This window comes from Prionailurus bengalensis, chromosome B4, assembly GCF_016509475.1.
Source record: "Prionailurus bengalensis isolate Pbe53 chromosome B4, Fcat_Pben_1.1_paternal_pri, whole genome shotgun sequence".
Taxonomy (NCBI): Eukaryota; Metazoa; Chordata; class Mammalia; order Carnivora; family Felidae; genus Prionailurus; species Prionailurus bengalensis.
In genome coordinates, this window is record NC_057358.1 from 49,362,264 (window position 1) to 49,383,824 (window position 21,561).

The following is a 21,561-nucleotide window of genomic DNA, read 5'->3' on the forward strand; positions in this document are numbered from 1 at the left end:
CCAATGAATAACATCGCTGCCAATTGCTTTTTCTCTCCGTATTCATCTTGTGAATGACCCTTGATAACTTTCCTTAAATAACCAACCAGAGAATACGTTTGGGGGGATTTGTGGTATTCAGAGGAAAGCCCTGTAGGCCATGACAGCCTCTGAAGGCGAAGAGAGGCATGGCACGGGGAGAGCCGCTGATAATCTCCACGGTCTCAGGATGGTGGTTTTGTGACCGCTTGTTCCGTGCCTGCTTCTCCACTCAGCTGCAGCAATATTATCAATGTTCCGTGGGTTGCTTAGACTCTAGTCAGAGTCCGACTTACCTTAAATAAATTGAGATTTATAGGTGTCAGATTGGAATCATGAAATTTATGAGTCAAGGGGAGTTCTTCTTATGGGTTAGAAAAATCTAAAGACAATAACACAGATACATGCTTCCACATCATTGGGTGGCATATAGCTTGGAATCTATAAAAGTTGTTTCGAGCTAAGTTTGTAAGTTGAAGGATTTCAGGCGTGAAGTTCTGTCATACCATGCCTTATAATTCTTTTGTAACTAGGCTATTCATGTTGGTCAGGTTTCTGGTTGACCGTGTTGAATAAAGTGTCAAGTTCTTAAGCTTTTAGCATGTTTTTACATACTGGTTACTCAGGTAAGTCATTTTAGTTGTCAGCTTTTGCCAGATTAATGTTGCTTTTGATAGCTACTTTTGTTTTTATTTTGTTTTTCTGTATTTTTAAAGAGGTTTTTAAATTTATTTTTAAAAATGTTTTTAATGTTTATTTTTGAGAGAGACAAAGTGTGAGCCAGGGAGGGGCAGAGAGAGAGGGAGACACAGAATCAGAAGCAGGCTCCAGGCTCTGAGATGTCAGCACAGAACCCGATGAGGGCTGAACTCATGGACCATGAGATCATGACCTGAGCTGAAGTCAGATGCTCAACTGACTGAGCCACCCAGGTGCCCCAGAGTTTTTAAAAATTTTAAGTCATCTCTATACCTAATGTGAGGCTCAAACCTACAACCCCGAGATCAAGAGTGTCATGTTCCACCAACTGAGCCAGCCAGGCACCCACTGCTTTTGTTTTTAATAAGAAAAGGCATGTTTTCAGAGACTTTACTTTTTAATTCTTAAGGCTAACCTTGTTTTTCTTTGTAGTCATATATACTGACTATACAGACCAGTCTGTGGAAACAACCAGTTTGGTATCCTTTGTGTATTGATTTTCTATTGCTGCTGTAATGCTGTAATAAATTACCACAGATTTGTGGCTTAAAACAATACATATTTGTCTTGAAGTTAAGGAGGTCAAAAATCCAGAATGAGTCTCACTGATCTAAAAATCCATGTGTTGGCAGGGTTGCATTCCTTCTGAAGACTCCAGGGGGCCATCTGTTTCCTTTCATTTTCCTGCTTCTAGAAGCCGCTGACCTGGGTCATCATCCTTTCATCTGTCTTCAATGCCAGTAGTGTAATCTTCAAATCTCAGACTCTCCTGTCACTGTCCTTCACTTAAAAGGACATGTGTGACTACATTGGACCTTTGTGGATAATTTCCCCAGTTCAATATCCTTAATGACCTCTACAAACTCTTTTTTTGCCATGTAAGGTCATATTTACAGGTTCCAGGAATTTGGACATGGACATCTTTTGGACTGGAGCGGGGGGTGGGGGTGCATGGCCATCTTTTGGAGGCCATTGGTCTGCCTCCCACACTTTGTAATGGTAGAATCTTCTAGTAGAATTAAGCAAAAAGTTTGAGAATATATCTTATTTAAGTTGCACTTGTCAAAGTCTTCAGTGTTTGTCATGGTTCTAACCTAGGCACTTTTCCATCCTCATTTTACTAAACCTTCAGCAGATTCAATAGTTGTCTACTTCATTGTTTTCGAAACACTTTTTTTCCCCACTGTCTATGAAACCACACTCCTGGTTTTCCTTCTACTTTTCCAACTGCTCATATAGTTGCCAAATCTCCCTTTACTCACCTTTGGTCTGGGCTGTACTTCCTAGCTCTGCCTCTCCAAAGGGGGACAAAAAGTATCATCCATATGGCATTCAGTATTTTCTGGTATCTTCTAAATTTCTATATCCAGCCTGCCTCCCTGAGCACCTGAGTGTTGCACCTTCACCTTTATAAGTATTACAGACCTACCTAACTAAAACAAATCTTACTGTTTCAACCAAACCGGTTGCTCTCAGCACTCAGCTACTTATTTCCATTACCAGCTCTACCGGCACTACCTAACATTTGCCTAAACTAAGGAAGTCCTGGAGCCCATTCTCCCATCCCCATTTCTAATCTCTACGCAAGTCCTGTGGGCTCTTTTGAATCTGTACCTTGCCTCTTCTCTCCACTGTTACTCTCCTAGGCCAGGCTCTATTTCTCGCTTGACTATTGTGGAGCCTCTCTGCCCCTGCCTCCCCCACCCTGCCCTTATCCCATCCATCCTCAACATGGCAGGAAAGGATTTGAAGAGACCAGGGACTGCCTTATTTAAATCCATAGTGGCCTCCCACTTTACCAATTTTTTATTATGATCAGACTTCTGCCTTCTTGTGACCTTTTCATTTTTCCCTTGCTTACACTGCTGTGGCCATGGTGGTTTTGTTTCTATCTCAAGGCCTTTTCGCTTGGCTTGCTATATCTGCTGCTTGGTCCGCTCTTAACCTAAATATTTGCAAGGCTAACCCTTTCTTGTGATTCAGGTCTCAAGTCCTGTATCCCTTCTGTTGTCACTTATTTTGCTTTTCTTTTTTCTTCTTTTTCTTTTTTTATTTTTAAATTTACATCCAAGTTATATTTTGCTTTTTTATTCATAGTCCTTACACTATCTGAAATTATCTTGAGTCTTTTTCATCTTCAACAATACTATCTTTTTTTGCCTAGAAAAGAGGCTGGTATACTACCAAGTGTTCAAAAGGTGTTGAGGGGCACCTGGGTGGCTTAGTCGGTTAAGTGTCTGACTCTTGACTTTGGCTCAGGTCATGATCTCACAGTTTGTGAGTTTGAGCCCAGCATTGGGCTCTGTGCTGACAGCGTGGAACCTGCTTGGGATTCTCTCTCTCTCTCTCTCTCTCTCTCTCTCTCTCTCTCTCTCTCCACCCCTGCTGGCCCTCTCCTCCCTCTCTCTCAAAATATATAAATATGTTGTTGAAACAAGGCCCTAACTTAGCACCAAATTTATCAGACCAGGAAGATAATTTTCTGGTTATCCCCCATGTAGCAGATCATCCTGTTCACGGAAGAATCTGACGTGGAGCGGTCCCCTCAAAGCCCTTGCCCATGTACAGCCAAAGGCAACCTGAGGCCCAATTATCTAGGTGCAGTCCAGCTTATAGGATAGTCTCGTCTCCACCCACTGTTTCCCATTCCATTCTTCCCATGGAGCCTCCTGTCTATGTCCTAATGGGCAGTAGGTCATAGTGATTGAATTCCCATCTAGGTTTTAGTAACTTCACTTCTGAATCCTTACTTCTCAGTTTTGGTATCATCCAGAGGTTTCTTCCAAGAAACCAGAATTGAATGTGGTCAGTAAATTGTCTTGAGGCTTTGTCCTACCAGTAAATTAAGTTCAACACATTCTTTTTCAGGCTGTGAAATAGTATAAGTATGTACCATAATTCACAATGACAAGACATTTTTAGTAGTTCAAATTCATGGTATTATTAATTGAGCTGTCTTTTCTTCTTTGAGACTAAGGGCAGGGGGGTTGAGGTAGAGAGATGTAATTTTCCAGAAGGAGCAACAACAAAATGAGAGTTGGAAAATGCAGACGGGGAAAATATTTCTGTAGTAGCTACCTATGTTTTACACAAGGAGGATTAATATTTTGAAACAAAAAGTGATTCTTACTGGGTTACCATATACATTACTGTACATGTTGGTTCTTATACTAGGGGAATTCTTAGGTAAAAATAATTACTGGAACAAGAGCATTCTCAGGAGTTTTAGCTTTTCTTTGTTTATCTATAGGAATGCACCATTGCCAGTGAGATAGTGTCACCTACAACAGTGTGACTATAGATGGATAAAGTTCCTGAAGAAACAAAGGAGGCATCTAACAAAAGTACCTGTGGAAATAAGGCCAAAGCCTATTATCATTAGCCATGATAGGTAATACTTTATAGGTTGAGTCACCTTATATAATTAATGAGAGAAAATAACTTAGGCAGAATATATCCATAACCCAATGAAGATAGTATCCCTATTTTATATACAGAAAACCTGACTTTCAGAGGTTAAATGGCCGATCTAATGAGTTTGGGTTCAACAAGATAGTGGGAACAGTGTGTGGTCTGTAGGCAGGGGAAGGGCAGAAGGAGAGGGAGAAGGAGAATACTCATTTATTTTTTACTTTAGAGAGAGAGCATGAGCAAGGGAAAGGGGCAGAGGGAGAAAGAGAGAGAGAGAGAAAATCGGAAGCAGGCTCCATGCTGAGGGTGAAGCCTGACATGGGGCTTGATCCCACGATCCTGAGATCATGACCTGAGCAGAAGTCAAGAGTCTGACACTCAGTCAAGAGTCTGACTGAGCCACCCAGGTGCCCCTATTGCCTGGGTTTTAAATCATCCTCTAGCACATAAACTATTTTCTCTGTGCCTTAGTTTCTTTATCTGTAAAAGAAATTGATAGTTCACACATACATCTTTTTGGAAATATCTAACAGGGTTTTTTTTTTTTTCTGAAATCTTGAATAATGTAAAGAACTTAACTCATAGGAAGCACTTAGTATTAGCTAGTATTATAGATTTATTCTACCAATGATTCTCTAACTTTGGGATTTTGTGGACCAATAGATTAAAGAAAAAGGAGGGGTGAGGGGCAAGATAGAATGGTTTGCTTTTAGTCTTGCCAAGTGAGGCTGTTAAATTTTTTCTTTCTACCACTGCAGTCTTCATAAAAGAGACATTTTTACAAATCCAAGTTGGTAGTAAAGACCTAGTATCAGAATAAAGAACTGTTATTTAAATGGAATAAATTTATCTTTTATAAAAGACTGAGTATACTTCTTATTTCTTTTATTTCACCATGAAATAGAAATTAGATGTTCTATAAGTGTCCCTTCAGTTCTGAAAGATTTCGATTCTGCCATTCCTACTCTTGTCTGGTCCTCCTTGCTTCTATATCTTTCCTGTTTTGATTTAGAAAATCTGGCTACAATCCATATATTCCAAGTGAATATTTACCTAAGGAATCTGTGAACGCTCTTAGAAATCATAGGATAGAGACTACAGTCAAATGGAATTGGACTGGATAAAACCATGGGCATTATAAAAAAAAATAGCCCCGCCAATAATATACAATTATTCATTTAACAAATATACACGGTTTACCATGTACCAATGATGCCACTAAACCTTAGGCATGTGAACAACCAAACACAAATGGCCCATGCCCTTTGAAGGTTAACAATTGGATTACTCTTATGTCCCAGGCATTGTAGGTTCTTGAGGCTTCAAGAATAAATATGACATAGTCCTAGAGCTTTACTTTTAATTGAAGAAGGAGTGGGGATGGGAAGACAAGTAATTTATCTGGCAATTTAAAGTTTATATTAAAAAAAAGAATGACAAAATTTGCATGGATTAAAAAAATACAATTCTTGAAATAACTTTATTCATGTAAGAGCCAATTTGGGCTGAAGCTTCAGGGTGACATGCATAGCTTTCTCTGCCCCTAGGTTGATGATTCTTTACATTTAGGTTGCATAAACATCATAGGTTCCAGGGGTGTGTGGTTGGCTCAGTCAGTTAAGTGGCTGACTCTTGATTTCAGCTCAGGTTGTGATTTCATGGTTGTGAGATCACGCCCCATTCTGGGCTCTGCACTGAGCAGGAGCCTGCTTGGGATTCTCTTTCTCCCTCCTCTCTCTCAGTCTCACAAAATAAATAAATAAACTTAAAAATAAATATGGATTCCATGATCCTAGAGATTCTGATTCAGTAGGGCTGTGGTAAAGCCTAGAATTTGCTTTAGGAAAAACTCCTGGGAGATTCCAGTGTCATAATAGTGGTCTACAGATCTTTCTTGGAGAAGCCTTGCCTAGGGATACTTCAAAAGTTTCAGAAGGCAGTAAGTTTAAAAATGATATTCACAAAGTGAAACTTGGCAACATTTTCCCCCATTAAACTTATTTTGTGTGGTGCCTAGCTGGCTCAGTCTGTAAAGCATGCAACTCTTCATATTAGGGTCGTCAGTTCAAGGACCATGTTGGGCATAGGCATAGAGCTTACTTAAAAAATTGGGGTGCCTGGGTGGCTCAGTTGGTTGAACATCTCACTCTTGATTTCAGCTCAGGTCATGATTCCAGGTCGTGGGATCGAGCTCTTTGACGGGCTCCATGCTGAGTGTGCGGACTGCTTGGGATTCTCTCTCTCCCTCTGCTTTCCCTCACTCATATGCTCTATCTCTCCCCATCTCCAAAAAATATAATAATAAAATAAAATGAAATAAAATTAAAATAAAATAAAATAAAATAAAATAAAATAAAATAAAATAAAATAAAATAAAATAAAATAAGAGGCATCTGGAAATTGGTTAAGCATCTGACTCTGGATTTCAGCTCAGGGCATGATCTCATGGTTAGTGAGATGGAGTCCCTAGTTGGCCTCTGCTTTGGCAGCTCAGAGCCTGCTTGGGATTCTCTCTCTTTCCCTCTCTCTTTTCGCCTCCCCCTACTCCTTCTCTCTCTATTTCTCTCAATAAATAAACATTTGAAAGAAAAAGTTAAATGAAACTCATTTTTTTTCCTTCTATCCCTACTATCCTTCTGAATCCTGAAAGTTTAACATACTTTCAAACTGTAGAGATTAATTCCAGATTAGTATTAGAAACATGTCAATTTTAGAAAAAGTCCTTGAGAAGTTTTTGTCAGATACATTGCTGAAATGTCAGCTGTAGGAGGCTTCCCTGATTCTTGTGTTTTAACTAAGTTAGGATCTCACAGTTTTTGTTTGTTTTAATAAATTTGTGTTGCATGTGGGTGTATATAAGTGGCTTAGAATCTGGCTTAGAGTTATGTCTGCCCCTAAAAGCAGAATTCCATTTACTGTCTTTGTATGGATGTCAGTGCTCTCTAGCTGAAGACACCTGTGGTTGGATAAATTTGGATTTATTAATTTATTGAAACAAGGAAGAACACTCACCATGCAGGACTCTGAGGTGTGTCAGAGAGTGTTAGAAATGGGCTTGTGTTCCATGATTTGGGGAAGGTTCAAGGAAGCAGAGCATTACTCTGGGTTGGATGCTGGAAGGAAGTGGTAAGAATTCTTTTTTTTTTTTTAATTAAAAAAATTGTTTTTAGTAGTCTCTCCATTCCATGTGGGGCTCAAACTCACGACTCTGAGATCAAGAGTTGCATGCTTTTCTGACTGAGCCAGTCAGCTGCCCCAAGTGTTCTATGACAGAGCATCTTAATTCTTATTTAGAATACAAGAAGAAGGGGGTAAGGTTAAAGTTGCTAGATAAAGAAGTAACACTTATATTAGGCAGGAAAAGGGCCATTTTGTCATTTTTGTGTTTTGGACATGTTCATGTTTTTTCTGTGTTCAAACAGGAGTACGAGTGGTCTTGTTTTTGTTGTTTCATCATGGTTACAATGGCCTTGGCTGATGTTGATTTTCTGTGACATTGTTTATGTTCTACTTGAGAGCAGATGGTCTAGCTGCAAGTGCTCCAGACTTTCAGGGTTTGCTCTTCTCTTTTTGAGGGTTAAAATAAAAATAAAGGAAAACATGCTATTATACATGGATTAGAATCTAGACACATTCAAACTACTGAGCAATAGCTATGTCTTGACAAAGCTGAGAGGCAGCTCAGTGTAAGGGAGTAAGACTGGGGTTACTTTTCCTGTTGAGCCCTATAATTGTTTTGTGAACTTGACAATAACATTAACAGCTTCCATTTGTTGAGCACCTATTATATGCCATAACATTTCCTAGGTGCTCGACACACACAGCTTTGCAAGGCATATATATTTTGATCATTCCCATTTTACAGATGAGTTGTTAGTGGAATTGCTGGTATATTAAGGGGTTTGTGTGCCTTTTCCCTGCCTTGTCAGTTTCCAGTATACCAGGATGCCTCTTAACGCAGAACCTTGGTGTCTGCAGGTATAGCAATGAGATGTAATACATACTTGGCAGGATTGTTCTGAGACTCAAATGCTATCATACATCTAAAGGCACCTAGCACAGTAACTGGCTCCTGGTGGACAAGCCACGACTAGGAGTTTTCTTTCTTCCAGCAGAGAGGAGGTGCCTTTTATGGTGAGTAGAGAGGAGCTGACTAGTAGTCTATGATGAATGACTCTAGACAATTTTAACCTCCTGATTACAGAAAAGTTAGGCTGAAAAAAATCTTAGTATTACAGATTCAGAGTTTAGAGCTCCAAGAAATCGTCAAAGTCTTTTCTTAGAGACGAGGAAAATGAACCTTAGAAACGCAGTTGATGTGCCCACTGTCCCACTTAATTACTGCAAGTGCTATGCTGAGAAAGCCGACTTCTCACTCCTAGCCCCACCCCCTTTTTTTCCAAGCAACTGATCTGCTTTTTTTTTCACGAGGTCTAGGTTAGAAGTCCCAGTGTGCTCTGGACCCTTGTTTGTTCGCTGGCCGCCCTTACGAGGCTAAGGGACCACTGCTGCCCTTCAGGCATGGGGCTGCAGAGCTCTGCCCTCGGACAGCAACTGGGAGCAATGCTCTCCCCTCTGGTTACTTAATCTTACAGTTAAAAGTTTCGAAATGTCTTTATTCAGTGCAGTTGGCAGCTCAAGCATTTTAAAACGGGTTTTGGGGGCATTGTTTCGGGAGCTAGGGCTCGAGTCGCATACCTGCGGGAAGGAGCCAGGGCGATGGGCGGCAGGATTCCTACGCGGGGCAGCAGACGGGGGCAGAGGGCCCGGGGGCAGAGGGCCCGGGGGCAGAGGGCCCGGGGGCAGAGGGCCCGGGGGCAGAGGGCCCGGGGGCAGAGGTCGCCGGCCCCGCCCCCAGAGGGACAGGGGCGGGGCGAGCGCGCCGGAGCCGAGGAGGTGGGACGCAGGAAGGGCTGGGAGGAGGTGAGCTGGGAGTTGAGGAGCCTGCGACTGCTGCTGTGGCCCGCGCCATGTCTGCTCGCAACTTGGGCACGGAGCTGGGTAAGGCCCCCGCGGGTTGTCCTCGCCCGTCTCCATCGCCTTCCGTCCCCCGCCCTCCGCCGAACGCGGGGCTCGCCGCCACCCGGTGCCGGGGCCTCGGCCGCTGGGAGTGCTCGACGGGGCGGGAAGGGGTGGCGCCGCGTCCGCACGCACCCTGAGCAAAGGCCGATCCTCCGAGACTTAAACTCTTGTGCACATTGGCACCCAGGCCTTGTGTTGTAAACGGAAGACAGCAAAGGATTAGACTTTCATCTTCCAACTTAATGCGTTCACCTTCTAGCTTTCTGGTTGCAAAGAACAAAACCAAACCAAAAACCAAACCAAAATACTAAAAAAACCAAAACAGAAAGCAACCCAAACAAAACAAGATAAAAACCTTCTGTACCCACTCAATAGGGTCCGTGTGCATGCTGGATTTCTGTAGATAATTTTAACACAGCTGTATCCCAAAAAGGCATGCTGGTGGAAAAGTTGCCAGATCTCTGTACTGTAGAACTTACTGTAAATTGTGTATGATTTTAGAGGTACAGAGATTTGTAAGAGTGCCTGAATTATTTCAGTATTTTTCATTTAACTGATATTATTAAACATTACTGGGCGAAAAGTTTAGTTCTGATTTCCTAAAATGTGAAAAATTTATAATTCAAAACGTAGCAAAACCATGATCGGAGCCGAAGGTCAAGGCTCTCAGTTTAAGTATCATAGCTTGGGATATCTGTATCCTGGTTCTTCACTTTAGCTGTGTGACTTTGGGCAAATTACTTAATCACTTGTGCTTAAATTTCTTAATCTGTAAAATGGTTGTAATAGTACTTCATAGGGTAGTTTGGAGATCAAATGAGAGGATGTAAAGTGTTTGGTACATTGTGGGTAACTAATAAGTGTTAGTGAATAGTAATATTGTATAGAATTACATTTTTAGAGGTTAATTTTCAGAAAATTAGCTATGATTGTATATAACACATAAGGTGCTTTATTTTCTTTAAAAGTGACTGTACTAAGTTCTCTAGACTAAAAGTAGTCCAGAAATTTTGTTAAATCATTAGCGTGTGATTTATAAAGACACTTGATTTCTTCATCAAATTTATTCTCTTTTAGTCATTGCTGTTTAGAAGATTATGCCTTATTTATATATTTATGTATTTATGTATTTATTTATTTATGTACTTATGTATTTATTTATTTTTGAGAGAGAGAGAGAGAGAGAGAGAGAGAGAGAGGCAGAGCATGAGAGCAGTAAGGGAGAGGCACAGAAAGAGAGGGAGACACAGAATCCAAAGGAGGCTCTGAGCTGTCAGCACAGAGTCCCACGTGGGGCTCAAACTCATGAATCCTGAGATCATGACCTGAGCCGAAGTCCCATGGTTAACTGACTGAGCCACCCAGGTGCCCCGGAAGATTATGTTTTAAACTCTAAAAATAAATAAATAAATAAATAAATAAATAAATAAATAAACTCTAGTTGTATCTATGGAATGTGGACTCTAGTAATAAGGAATACCCCTAGATTAGAAGATCCAGATAGATGGTGGATGGGGTATAGAGATGGAGTGTAGGTCTTACCTTGGTATCTTCAGGGATATGGATGTCTTAACTTTGTACACATCAAGGATACAACATTAATTTTCCAAAACTTACATGTTTATTTTTCTTTCTAGAAATACAATCAAAGCTTTCTTAACTTGGAAGAATTCCCATCACATCCATACATTTGTTGAAAAGTAATAGTAATGACAAAAAATTGCTGTGGGGCGGGGCACCTGGGTGGCTCAGTGGTTGGGCAACCGACTTCAGCTCAGGTCATGATCTCACAATACGTGAGTTCGAGCCCCGCATCGGGCTCTGTGCTGACAGCTCAGAGCCTGGAGCCTGCTTCAGATTCTGTGTCTCCCTCTCTGTCTCTGCCTCTCCCCCACTCGCACTCTCAAAAATGAATAAACGTTAAAAAAATTAAAAAAAAATTGCTGTGGGGCACCTGGGTAGCTCCGTTGGTTAAGCATTTGACTCTTGATTTTGGCTCAGGTCATGAACTTGGGGTTCATGAGTTTGAGCCCCACATCCAACTATGTGGTTACAGTGTGGAGCCTGCTTGGGATTCTCTCTCCCTTTCTCTCTGCCCCTCCCTCACATGTTCACTTCTGCTCTCTTTCTCTCTCTTCTGTCTCCTCCCATCAAAATAAATAAACTTAAAAAAAATCCTAAATGACAAAAAAACCCCACAATTGCTATGTAGAATAATAGTAAATGTAATTTTTATGTAGTTATTTAAAGGATCATGGTTTTGTTTTATTCTCTTTGTTTAAATAAAATCAGATATATTTCAAGGATTTTTTTCCTTCACTGATATTAATCATTAATCCAGACAGAGATTTAACCTAAAATGTAAAATAAGTTATTTGAACTTATGTACTAAGAAAAAAAATCATTCAGTATTAATTTATGCTGCATATTAACTAATGCCTTTTATAGTTTTCTAATTAAAGGTCTTTTTAAATGAACACTGTCACTTTTTTAAAGAAAGTAACTTATTCTCTTTCCTATTACAAAAGAAATGCATGTTTATTGTAAAAATTTTAGAAAATACAATTAGCACAAAAAAACTAAAATTGTTACTAATCCAATCACTTATTTATATTTTAGTGTATGTACTTTTAGTTAATAGATTTTTTTTTTTTTTAATTAATAGGCTCATTTGAGACTGAACCTGGCCCTTATGATAAAGCCCTTTAGGGAAAACATGCTTTTATCATGGCATTTAGACACATGAAAGAAAGAACAAATTCTCTAACTGTAATGTTAGTTTTTATGTCAGTGTTTAGTGGTCAGTGCAATCTGCTTAAGGTCTTTTATACTTAAAGCATTTATTTCTGATTTTCTCCAACTCAAACATAGAGCTAAAAAAACATTTTTCTTTGGGCAGTGTTTGCCCTAAGCGGACAAGTATATCTTCATAAAGACTGGACCATTTTGGAGTTAGAAGGGAGAAACCCCTAAATCTGGGCCTGGTGTCAAGCAGCCTATGGTTCTGGCCAGGTTACTCGTTTTGTTTCCAACTAGGTCAGTGGTTCTCAAAGTTTGCTTCCTAGATTAGCAGTGTCTACATTAGATGAGAGCTTATTAGAAATGTAAATTCTAAGGCCCCACTGAGATATTTTTTTCTACTTTTTTTTTTGCCATATATATATATATGTATATATGTATATGTATATATTGTATATGTATATATATTTTTTAGTTTACATCCAAGTTAGCATATAGTGCAATAATGATTTCAGGAGTAGATTCCTTTGATTCATCCCCTATGTATAACACCCAGTGCTCATCCCAAGTGCCCTCCTTAATGCCCCTTACCCATTTAACCCATCCCTGCACCCACAGCCCTCCCGGCAACCCTCAGTTTGTTGTCTATATTTAAGAATCTCTTATGTTTTGTCCCCCTCCCTGTTTTTATATTATTTTTGCTTCCCTTCCCTTATATTCATCTGTTTTATATCTTAAATTCCACATATGAGTGAAGTCATATGATATTTATCTTTGTCTGACTAATTTCGCTTAGCATAATATCCTCTAGTTCCATCCACGTAGCTGCAAATGGCAAGATTTTATTCTTTTTTCTGAGTAATACTCAATTGTATATGTATACCACACCTTTATCCCTTCATCTGTCAATGGACATTTGAGGCCCCATTGAGATCTTAATGAATCAGAAGCTCTGGGGTGGCGCAGGGCCTTCCGAGTTTTTAATAATTCCTCTGGATGGTTCTGAAACACATTCAAGTGTGAGAACCACTAGTGGTGCTAAGGTTTGCTTCTGGCCCTGCTCATTCTCTTAAAATGAACCTATGTTCTTTTCTTTATTCTCCTGGATGCCTCCAAAGTTCTGCCTAACGTGTAGGTACAGCATGGGCAGTGATCTTTCTTTTTGTTCATTGATGTATCTCAGGCACCTAGAATAGCGTCTACTATGCCAGAAAGCCTGCAAACGTAACTGTTGAATGAACAACTGAATTTAGAACTACTTGCTTGGGAGAACTGGGGCTTCTGCCTTGGCTTTTCTTTGTAGACAGGAGCTGGTGGATGTACACCTCCCTCTTTTCTGAATATCATTAAAGTTGATATTTGTTTTGTCCCAAGTGGCTTAGGAACCATGTTGACAGTGTGACTTTATTTCAATTGTGATTTTCTTTGGAGACATCTGGAAAGTAGGGATATTGTATTAGGTGACTTCTAAGACCTTTCCACTCTGTATCTGTGTATCTGTCAGCTTTTGTGTACAGAAAGAAAAATTTCAAATAGCTTATATCTGAGAAACAATAGGAAAAAAAGTAACAAAACTGATTTTTAATTTGGAGGAATGGAGACAAGTCTATGGATTTTCTGTAGCGCATTAATAAGAGGTTGTTTTAGGCATATATCTGCAATTGGAATGATCAGGGGCCATGATTACTGAGGAATGTAGAGATTATTTTTCTCTGTGGAGACTTTTCTGTAGTGCAAGTGAGAACAAACAGAAAGGGCAACTTACTTATTTAAAACACAGATAAAGGAGATTAGTTTTGGCTAGTTGTCAAACCAAGAACCATGATGGGATTTTGTATTTTATGAAGCATATTTATTCATTCAAAAAATAGTTAGTTATTGAGTACGAATTGTGTACTGGCTAATATTACCCTGGATACAAGATGGACAAAGATAGTTCTGCTTTCAAAGACCTACATCTGATTCAGGAGCTGGGCATCAAGCCAAGTCTACAATTAAAATAATTGCAAATGTGATAAGCAGTTACTTTTTTGTCTATTTAAGAAATTAGATAGATGTACCTAAACTGTACCTTAAATGGATTGTGATAACCAAGTGCCCTCTTGCATTATAATTTTTATTTTCCCTTTAAGAACTTAGATAAGAATTGGGGATGTAGGGAGCTCATTTTTGCCACTCCTGCTAAAGCATAACTTTGGTGTAGAATGTAGATTTTGGTAATGGTGATTTTCTTTTTTATTTATTTATTTATTTATTTATTTATTTATTTATTTATTATTTTTATTTATTTATTTTTTTTTATGAAATTTATTGACAAATTGGTTTCCATACAACACCCAGTGCTCATCCCAAAAGGTGCCCTCCTCAATACCCATCACCCACCCTCTCCTCCCTCCCACCCCCCATCAACCCTCAGTTTGTTCTCAGTTTTTAACAGTCTCTTATGCTTTGGCTCTCTCCCATTCTAACCTCTTTTTTTTTTTTTTCCTTCCCCTCCCCCATGGGTTCCTGGTAAGTTTCTCAGGATCCACATAAGAGTGAAACCATATGGTATCTGTCTTTCTCTGTATGGCTTATTTCACTTAGCATCACACTCTCCAGTTCCATCCACGTTGCTACAAAAGGCCATATTTCATTTTTTCTCATTGCCACGTAATATTCCATTGTGTATATAAACCACAATTTCTTTATCCATTCATCAGTTGATGGACATTTAGGCTCTTTCCATAATTTGGCTATTGTTGAGAGTGCTGCTATGAACATTGGGGTACAAGTGCCCCTATGCGTCAGTGCTCCTGTATCCCTTGGGTAAATTCCTAGCAGTGCTATTGCTGGGTCATAGGGTAGGTCTATTTTTAATTTTCTGAGGAACCTCCACACTGCTTTCCAGAGCGGCTGCACCAATTTGCATTCCCACCAACAGTGCAAGAGGGTTCCCGTTTCTCCACATCCTCTCCAGCATCTATAGTCTCCTGATTTGTTCATTTTGGCCACTCTGACTGGCGTGAGGTGATACCTGAGTGTGGTTTTGATTTGTATTTCCCTGATAAGGAGCGACGCTGAACATCTTTTCATGTGCCTGTTGGCCATCCGGATGTCTTCTTTAGAGAAGTGTCTATTCATGTTTTCTGCCCATTTCTTCACTGGGTTATTTGTTTTTTGGGTGTGGAGTTTGGTGAGCTCTTTATAGATTTTGGATACTAGCCCTTTGTCCGATATGTCATTTGCGAATATCTTTTCCCATTCCGTTGGTTGCCTTTTAGTTTTGTTGGTTGTTTCCTTTGCTGTGCAGAAGCTTTTTATCTTCATAAGGTCCCAGTAATTCACTTTTGCTTTTAATTCCCTTGCCTTTGGGGATGTGTCGAGTAAGAGATTGCTACGGCTGAGGTCAGAGAGGTCTTTTCCTGCTTTCTCCTCTAAGGTTTTGATGGTTTCCTGTCTCACATTTAGGTCCTTTATCCATTTTGAGTTTATTTTTGTGAATGGTGTGAGAAAGTGGTCTAGTTTCAACCTTCTGCATGTTGCTGTCCAGTTCTCCCAGCACCATTTGTTAAAGAGGCTGTCTTTTTTTCCATTGGATGTTCTTTCCTGCTTTGTCAAAGATGAGTTGGCCATACGTTTGTGGGTCTAGTTCTGGGGTTTCTATTCTATTCCATTGGTCTATGTGTCTGTTTTTGTGCCAATACCATGCTGTCTTGATGATGACAGCTTTGTAGTAGAGGCTAAAGTCTGGGATTGTGATGCCTCCTGCTTTGGTCTTCTTCTTCAAAATTCCTTTGGCTATTCGGGGCCTTTTGTGGTTCCATATGAATTTTAGGATTGCTTGTTCTAGTTTCGAGAAGAATGCTGGTGCAATTTTGATTGGGATTGCATTGAATGTGTAGATAGCTTTGGGTAGTATTGACATTTTGACAATATTTATTTTTCCAATCCATGAGCAGGGAATGTCTTTCCATTTCTTTAAATCTTCTTCAATTTCCTTCATAAGCTTTCTATAGTTTTCAGCATACAGATCCTTTACATCTTTGGTTAGATTTATTCCTAGGTATTTTATGCTTCTTGGTGCAATTGTGAATGGGATCAGTTTCTTTATTTGTCTTTCTGTTGCTTCATTGTTAGTGTATAAGAATGCAACTGATTTCTGTACATTGATTTTGTATCCTGCAACTTTGCTGAATTCATGTATCAGTTCTAGCAGACTTTTGGTGGAGTCTATCGGATTTTCCATGTATAATATCATGTCATCTGCAAAAAGCGAAAGCTTGACTTCATCTTTGCCAATTTTGATGCCTTTGATTTCCTTTTGTTGTCTGATTGCTGATGCTAGAACTTCCAGCACTATGTTAAACAGCAGCGGTGAGAGTGGGCATCCTTGTCGTGTTCCTGATCTCAGGGAAAAAGCTCTCAGTTTTTCCCCGTTGAGGATGATGTTAGCTGTGGGCTTTTCATAAATGGCTTTTATGATCTTTAAGTATGTTCCTTCTATCCCGACTTTCTCAAGGGTTTTTATTAAGAAAGGGTGCTGGATTTTGTCGAAGGCCTTTTCTGCATCGATTGACAGGATCATATGGTTCTTCTCTTTTTTTTTGTTAATGTGATGTATCACGTTGATTGATTTGCGAATGTTGAACCAGCCCTGCATCCCAGGAATGAATCCCACTTGATCATGGTGAATAATTCTTTTTATATGCCGTTGAATTCGATTTGCTAGTACCTTATTGAGAATTTTTGCATCCATATTCATCAGGGATATTGGCCTGTAGTTCTCTTTTTTTACTGGGTCTCTGTCTGGTTTAGGAATCAAAGTAATACTGGCTTCATAGAATGAGTCTGGAAGTTTTCCTTCCCTTTCTATTTCTTGGAATAGCTTGAGAAGGATAGGTATTATCTCTGCTTTAAACGTCTGGTAGAACTCCCCTGGGAAGCCATCTGGTCCTGGACTCTTATTTGTTGGGAGATTTTTGATAACCGATTCAATTTCTTCGCTGGTTATGGGTCTGTTCAAGCTTTCTATTTCCTCCTGATTGAGTTTTGGAAGAGTGTGGGTGTTCAGGAATTGTCCATTTCTTCCAGGTTGTCCAATTTGTTGGCATATAATTTTTCATAGTATTCCCTGATAATTGTTTGTATCTCTGAGGGATTGGTTGTAATAATTCCATTTTCATTCATGATTTTATCTATTTGGGTCATCTCCCTTTTCTTTTTGAGAAGCCTGGCTAGAGGTTTGTCAATTTTGTTTATTTTTTCAAAAAACCAACTCTTGGTTTCGTTGATCTGCTCTACAGTTTTTTTAGTTTCTATATTGTTTATTTCTGCTCTGATCTTTATTATTTCTCTTCTTCTGCTGGGCTTAGGCTGCCTTTGCTGTTCTGCTTCTAGTTCCTTTAGGTGTGCTGTTAGATTTTGTATTTGGGATTTTTCTTGTTTCTTGAGATAGGCCTGGATTGCAATGTATTTTCCTCTCAGGACTGCCTTTGCTGCGTCCCAAAGCGTTTGGATTGTTGTATTTTCATTTTCGTTTGTTTCCATATATTTTTTAATTTCTTCTCTAATTGCCTGGTTGACCCACTCATTCGTTAGTAGGGTGTTCTTTAACCTCCATGCTTTTGGAGGTTTTCCAGACTTTTTTCTGTGGTTGATTTCAAGCTTCATAGCATTGTGGTCTGAAAGTAAGCATGGTATAATTTCAATTCTTGTAAACTTATGAAGGGCTGTTTTGTGACCCAGTATATGATCTATCTTGGAGAATGTTCCATGTGCACTCGAGAAGAAAGTATATTCTGTTGCTTTGGGATGCAGAGTTCTAAATATATCTGTCAAGTCCATCTGATCCAATGTCTCATTCAGGGCCCTTGTTTCTTTATTGACCGTGTGTCTAGATGATCTATCCATTTCTGTAAGTGGTGTATTAAAGTCCCCTGCAATTACCACATTCTTATCAATAAGGTTGCTTATGTTTATGAGTAATTGTTTTATATATTTGGGGGCTCCGGTATTCGGTGCATAGACATTGATAATTGTTAGCTCTTCCTGATGGATAGACCCTGTAACTATTATATAATGTCCTTCTTCATCTCTTGTTACAGCCTTTAATTTAAAGTCTAGTTTGTCTGATATAAGTATGGCTACTCCAGCTTTCTTTTGGCTTCCAGTCGCATGATAAATAGTTCTCCATCCCCTCACTCTCAATCTAAAGGTGTCCTCAGGTCTAAAATGAGTCTCTTGTAGACAGCAAATAGATGGGTCTTGTTTTTTTATCCATTCTGATACCCTATGTCTTTTGGTTGGCGCATTTAATCCATTTACATTCAGTGTTATTATAGAAAGATACGGGTTTAGAGTCATTGTGATGTCTGTATGTTTTATGCTTATAGTGATGTCTCTGGGACTTTGTCTCACAGGGTCCCCCTTAGGATCTCTTGTAGGGCTGGTTTAGTGGTGACAAATTCCTTCAGTTTTTGTTTGTTTGGGAAGACCTTTATCTCTCCTTCTATTCTAAATGACAGACTTGCTGGATAAAGGATTCTTGGCTGCATATTTTTTCTGTCTAGCACCCTGAAAATCTCGTGCCAATTCTTTCTGGCCTGCCAAGTTTCAAAAGAGAGATCAGTCACGAGTCTTATAGGTCTCCCTTTATATGTGAGGGCACGTTTACCCCTTGCTGCTTTCAGAATTTTCTCTTTATCCTTGTATTTTGCCAGTTTCACTATGATATGTCGTGCAGAAGATCGATTCAAGTTACGTCTGAAGGGAGTTCTCTGTGCCTCTTGGATTTCAATGCCTTTTTCCTTCCCCAGTTCAGGGAAGTTCTCAGCTATGATTTCTTCAAGTACCCCTTCAGCACCTTTCCCTCTCTCTTCCTCCTCTGGGATACCAATTATGCGTATATTATTTCTTTTTAGTGTATCACTTAATTCTCTAATTTTCCCCTCATACTCCTGGATTTTTTTATCTCTCTTTTTCTCAGCTTCCTCTTTTTCCATAACTTTATCTTCTAGTTCACCTATTCTCTCCTCTGCCTCTTCAAGCCGAGCTGTGGTGGTTTCCATTTTGTTATGCATTTCGTTTAAAGCGTTTTTCAGCTCCTCGTGACTGTTCCTTAGTCCCTTGATCTCTGTAGCAAGAGATTCTCTGCTGTCCTGTATACTGTTTTCAAGCCCAGCGATTAATTTTATGACTATTATTCTAAATTCACTTTCTGTTATGTTATTTAAGTCCTTTTTGATCAGCTCATTAGCTGTTGTTATTTCCTGGAGATTCTTCTGAGGGGAATTCTTCCGCTTGGTCATTTTGGATAGTCCCTGGCGTGGTGAGGACCTGCAGGGCACTTCCCCTGTGCTGTGGTGTATAACTGGAGTTGGTGGGCGGGGCCGCAGTCAGACCTGATGTCTGCCCCCAGCCCACCGCTGGGGCCACAGTCAGACTGGTGTGTGCCTTCTCTTCCCCTCTCCTAGGGGCGGGATTCACTGTGGGGTGGTGTGGCTCGTCTGGGCTACTTGCACCCTGCCAGGCTTGTGATGCTGGGGATCTGGCGTATTAGCTGGGGTGGGTAGGCAAGGTGCTCGGGGGCAGGAGGGGCAGGCTTAGATCGCTTCTCCTTAGGTGATCCACTTCAGGAGGGGCCCTGTGGCAGCGGGAGGGAGTCAGATCCGCTGCCGGAGGTTTGGCTCCGCCGAAGCGCAGAGTTGGGTGTTTGCGCGGAGCGAGCAAGTTCCCTGGCAGGAACCGGTTCCCTTTGGGATTTCGGCTGGGGGATGGGCGGGGGAGATGGCGCTGGCGAGCACCTTTGTTCCCCACCAAACTGAGCTCTGTTGTCAGGGGGCTCAGCAGCTCTCCCTCCCTTTGTCCTCCAGCCTTCCCGCTTTCCGAGCAGAGCTGTTAACTTATGACCTCCCAGACGCTAAGACGCGCTTGTTGTGGGAACACAGTCCGTCAGGCCCCTCCGCTTTTGCCAGCCAGACTCGAGGGCTCTGCTTGGCAGGCGAGCCGCCCCTCCGCCCCGGCTCCCTCCCGCCAGTCCGTGGAGCACGCACCACCTCGCCGCCCTTCCTACCCTCTTCCGTGGGCCTCTCGTCTGCGTTTGGCTCCGGCGACTCCGTTCTGCTAATCCTCTGGCGGTTTTCTGGGTTATTTAGGCAGGTGTAGATGGAATCTAAGTGATCAGCAGGACGTGCGGTGAGCCCAGCGTCCTCCTAAGCCGCCATCTTGCCGCAACTCCCGGTAATGGTGATTTTCCACTGCAAAGTTATTTTAAAATTTTTTAAGTATTTGGAATGAAATTTTATTTATTTATTTATTTATTTATTTATTTATTTATTTATTTATTTTGAGAGAGAGTGAGAGGGGCATTGAGAGAGAGAGAGAGAGAGAGAGAGAGAGAGAGAATCCCAAGCAGGCTCCACGCTGTCAGAGCCTGATGTGGGGCTGGAACTCACCAACTGTGAGATTATGACCTGAGCTGAAGCTAAGAATTGGATGCTTAACCAACTGAGCACCCGGGCACCCCTGGAATGAAAGTTTAAATCTTAAAGTTAGGCAAAGCGCAGGATGCTTGAGAATATTCTTTATTTAATACCAGCCATGTGCCAGACACTGCCTAGACGCTAGGTAGAAAGATAGTGGTTTAACATAGAGCTTAAGCTGTGTGCTAGGCACTGTGTTAAATACTTTTTGTGTTATCTCAATTAGTCTTCACAACAGCACTGTGAAGATTCTGTTGTGATGCCCTTTTTACAGATGTGTAAATTGAGGTACAGAGAGGTGTAAATAATTTGCCAAAAACCAGTTAGGCAGAGCTTATGCAGAGTTAATGTGGCAGAGCCACAATTCAAACCTAGGTGGTTTGGTGCTAACATTGTATGCTTAACCACCACACTTCGTCTCTTGGTACCAACGGGGATACTCAATCTGTAAGACGAGAGAAGGCATGTCAGCAATTGGTGAATAATTTTAATGTGACTCTCTGAGGTTTGCCTGTGTCTTTGTGAAAGCTTTTTGTTTTCTTACATTCATCCACTTTTTTTTTTAACCTTTTTCTCTTTTCCTCTTCTTCTTCTTCTTCTTTTTTTTAAAGTATGCTCTACAGCCAACATGGGGCTTGGACTCATGACCCCGACATGAAGAGTCGCAGCCTGTATCAATTGAGCCAGCCAGGCACCCCCATGATCCTCATCTCAACCATGGCAGTTTGTTTCAGAGAAGTTTATCTTGGGAGAGAATGGAAATATCCAATCTTTGGTAGATTGGAGAGTAGGTTTAGATGTCATTGCATTAGAAATTTTATGGGATGACATGTTAAAACCAGCCTTCCTCTGGAAGTTCCTTATGTAGATGTGCTGATGTGCCTCAGAGTGTCTCGGGGTGGGGACCTGGAAGTGATCTCCAAGTGATCAGAGTAAAGGGGTTTTAGTTTTTTAAATTTCTTTTTCTTGTCTCTTTGTATTTTTTAATTTTTTGTTATTTTAGAGAGAGAGAGTGAGAGTATAAGTTGGGGAGGGAGCAGAGGAAGAAAGAATCTCCAGCAGGCTCCACAGTCAGCGTAGAGTCTGATGTGGGGCTTCATCCCACGACCCTGGGATCATGACCTGAGCCAAAATCAAGAGCCAGGTGCTCAACAGACTGAGCCACCCAGTCTGTCTTTTAAAAAACAAACTGTGGAGTGCCCACTGTTCC

General features: G+C 40.7%; 1 protein-coding gene across 1 annotated transcript in view; it reads left to right on the forward strand.

Annotated features, from left to right (window-relative positions):
* The first annotated feature begins 8,878 nt into the window (after window positions 1-8,878).
* The window catches only part of DERA (deoxyribose-phosphate aldolase), a 125,343-nt gene continuing 112,660 nt past the window's right edge, over window positions 8,879-21,561 (forward strand). Inside the window, exon 1 of the mRNA XM_043562192.1 lies at window positions 8,879-9,129. Coding sequence (XP_043418127.1) covers window positions 9,099-9,129 — 31 coding nt within the window. The 5' untranslated portion in view covers window positions 8,879-9,098. The remainder of the gene's footprint in view (window positions 9,130-21,561) is intronic.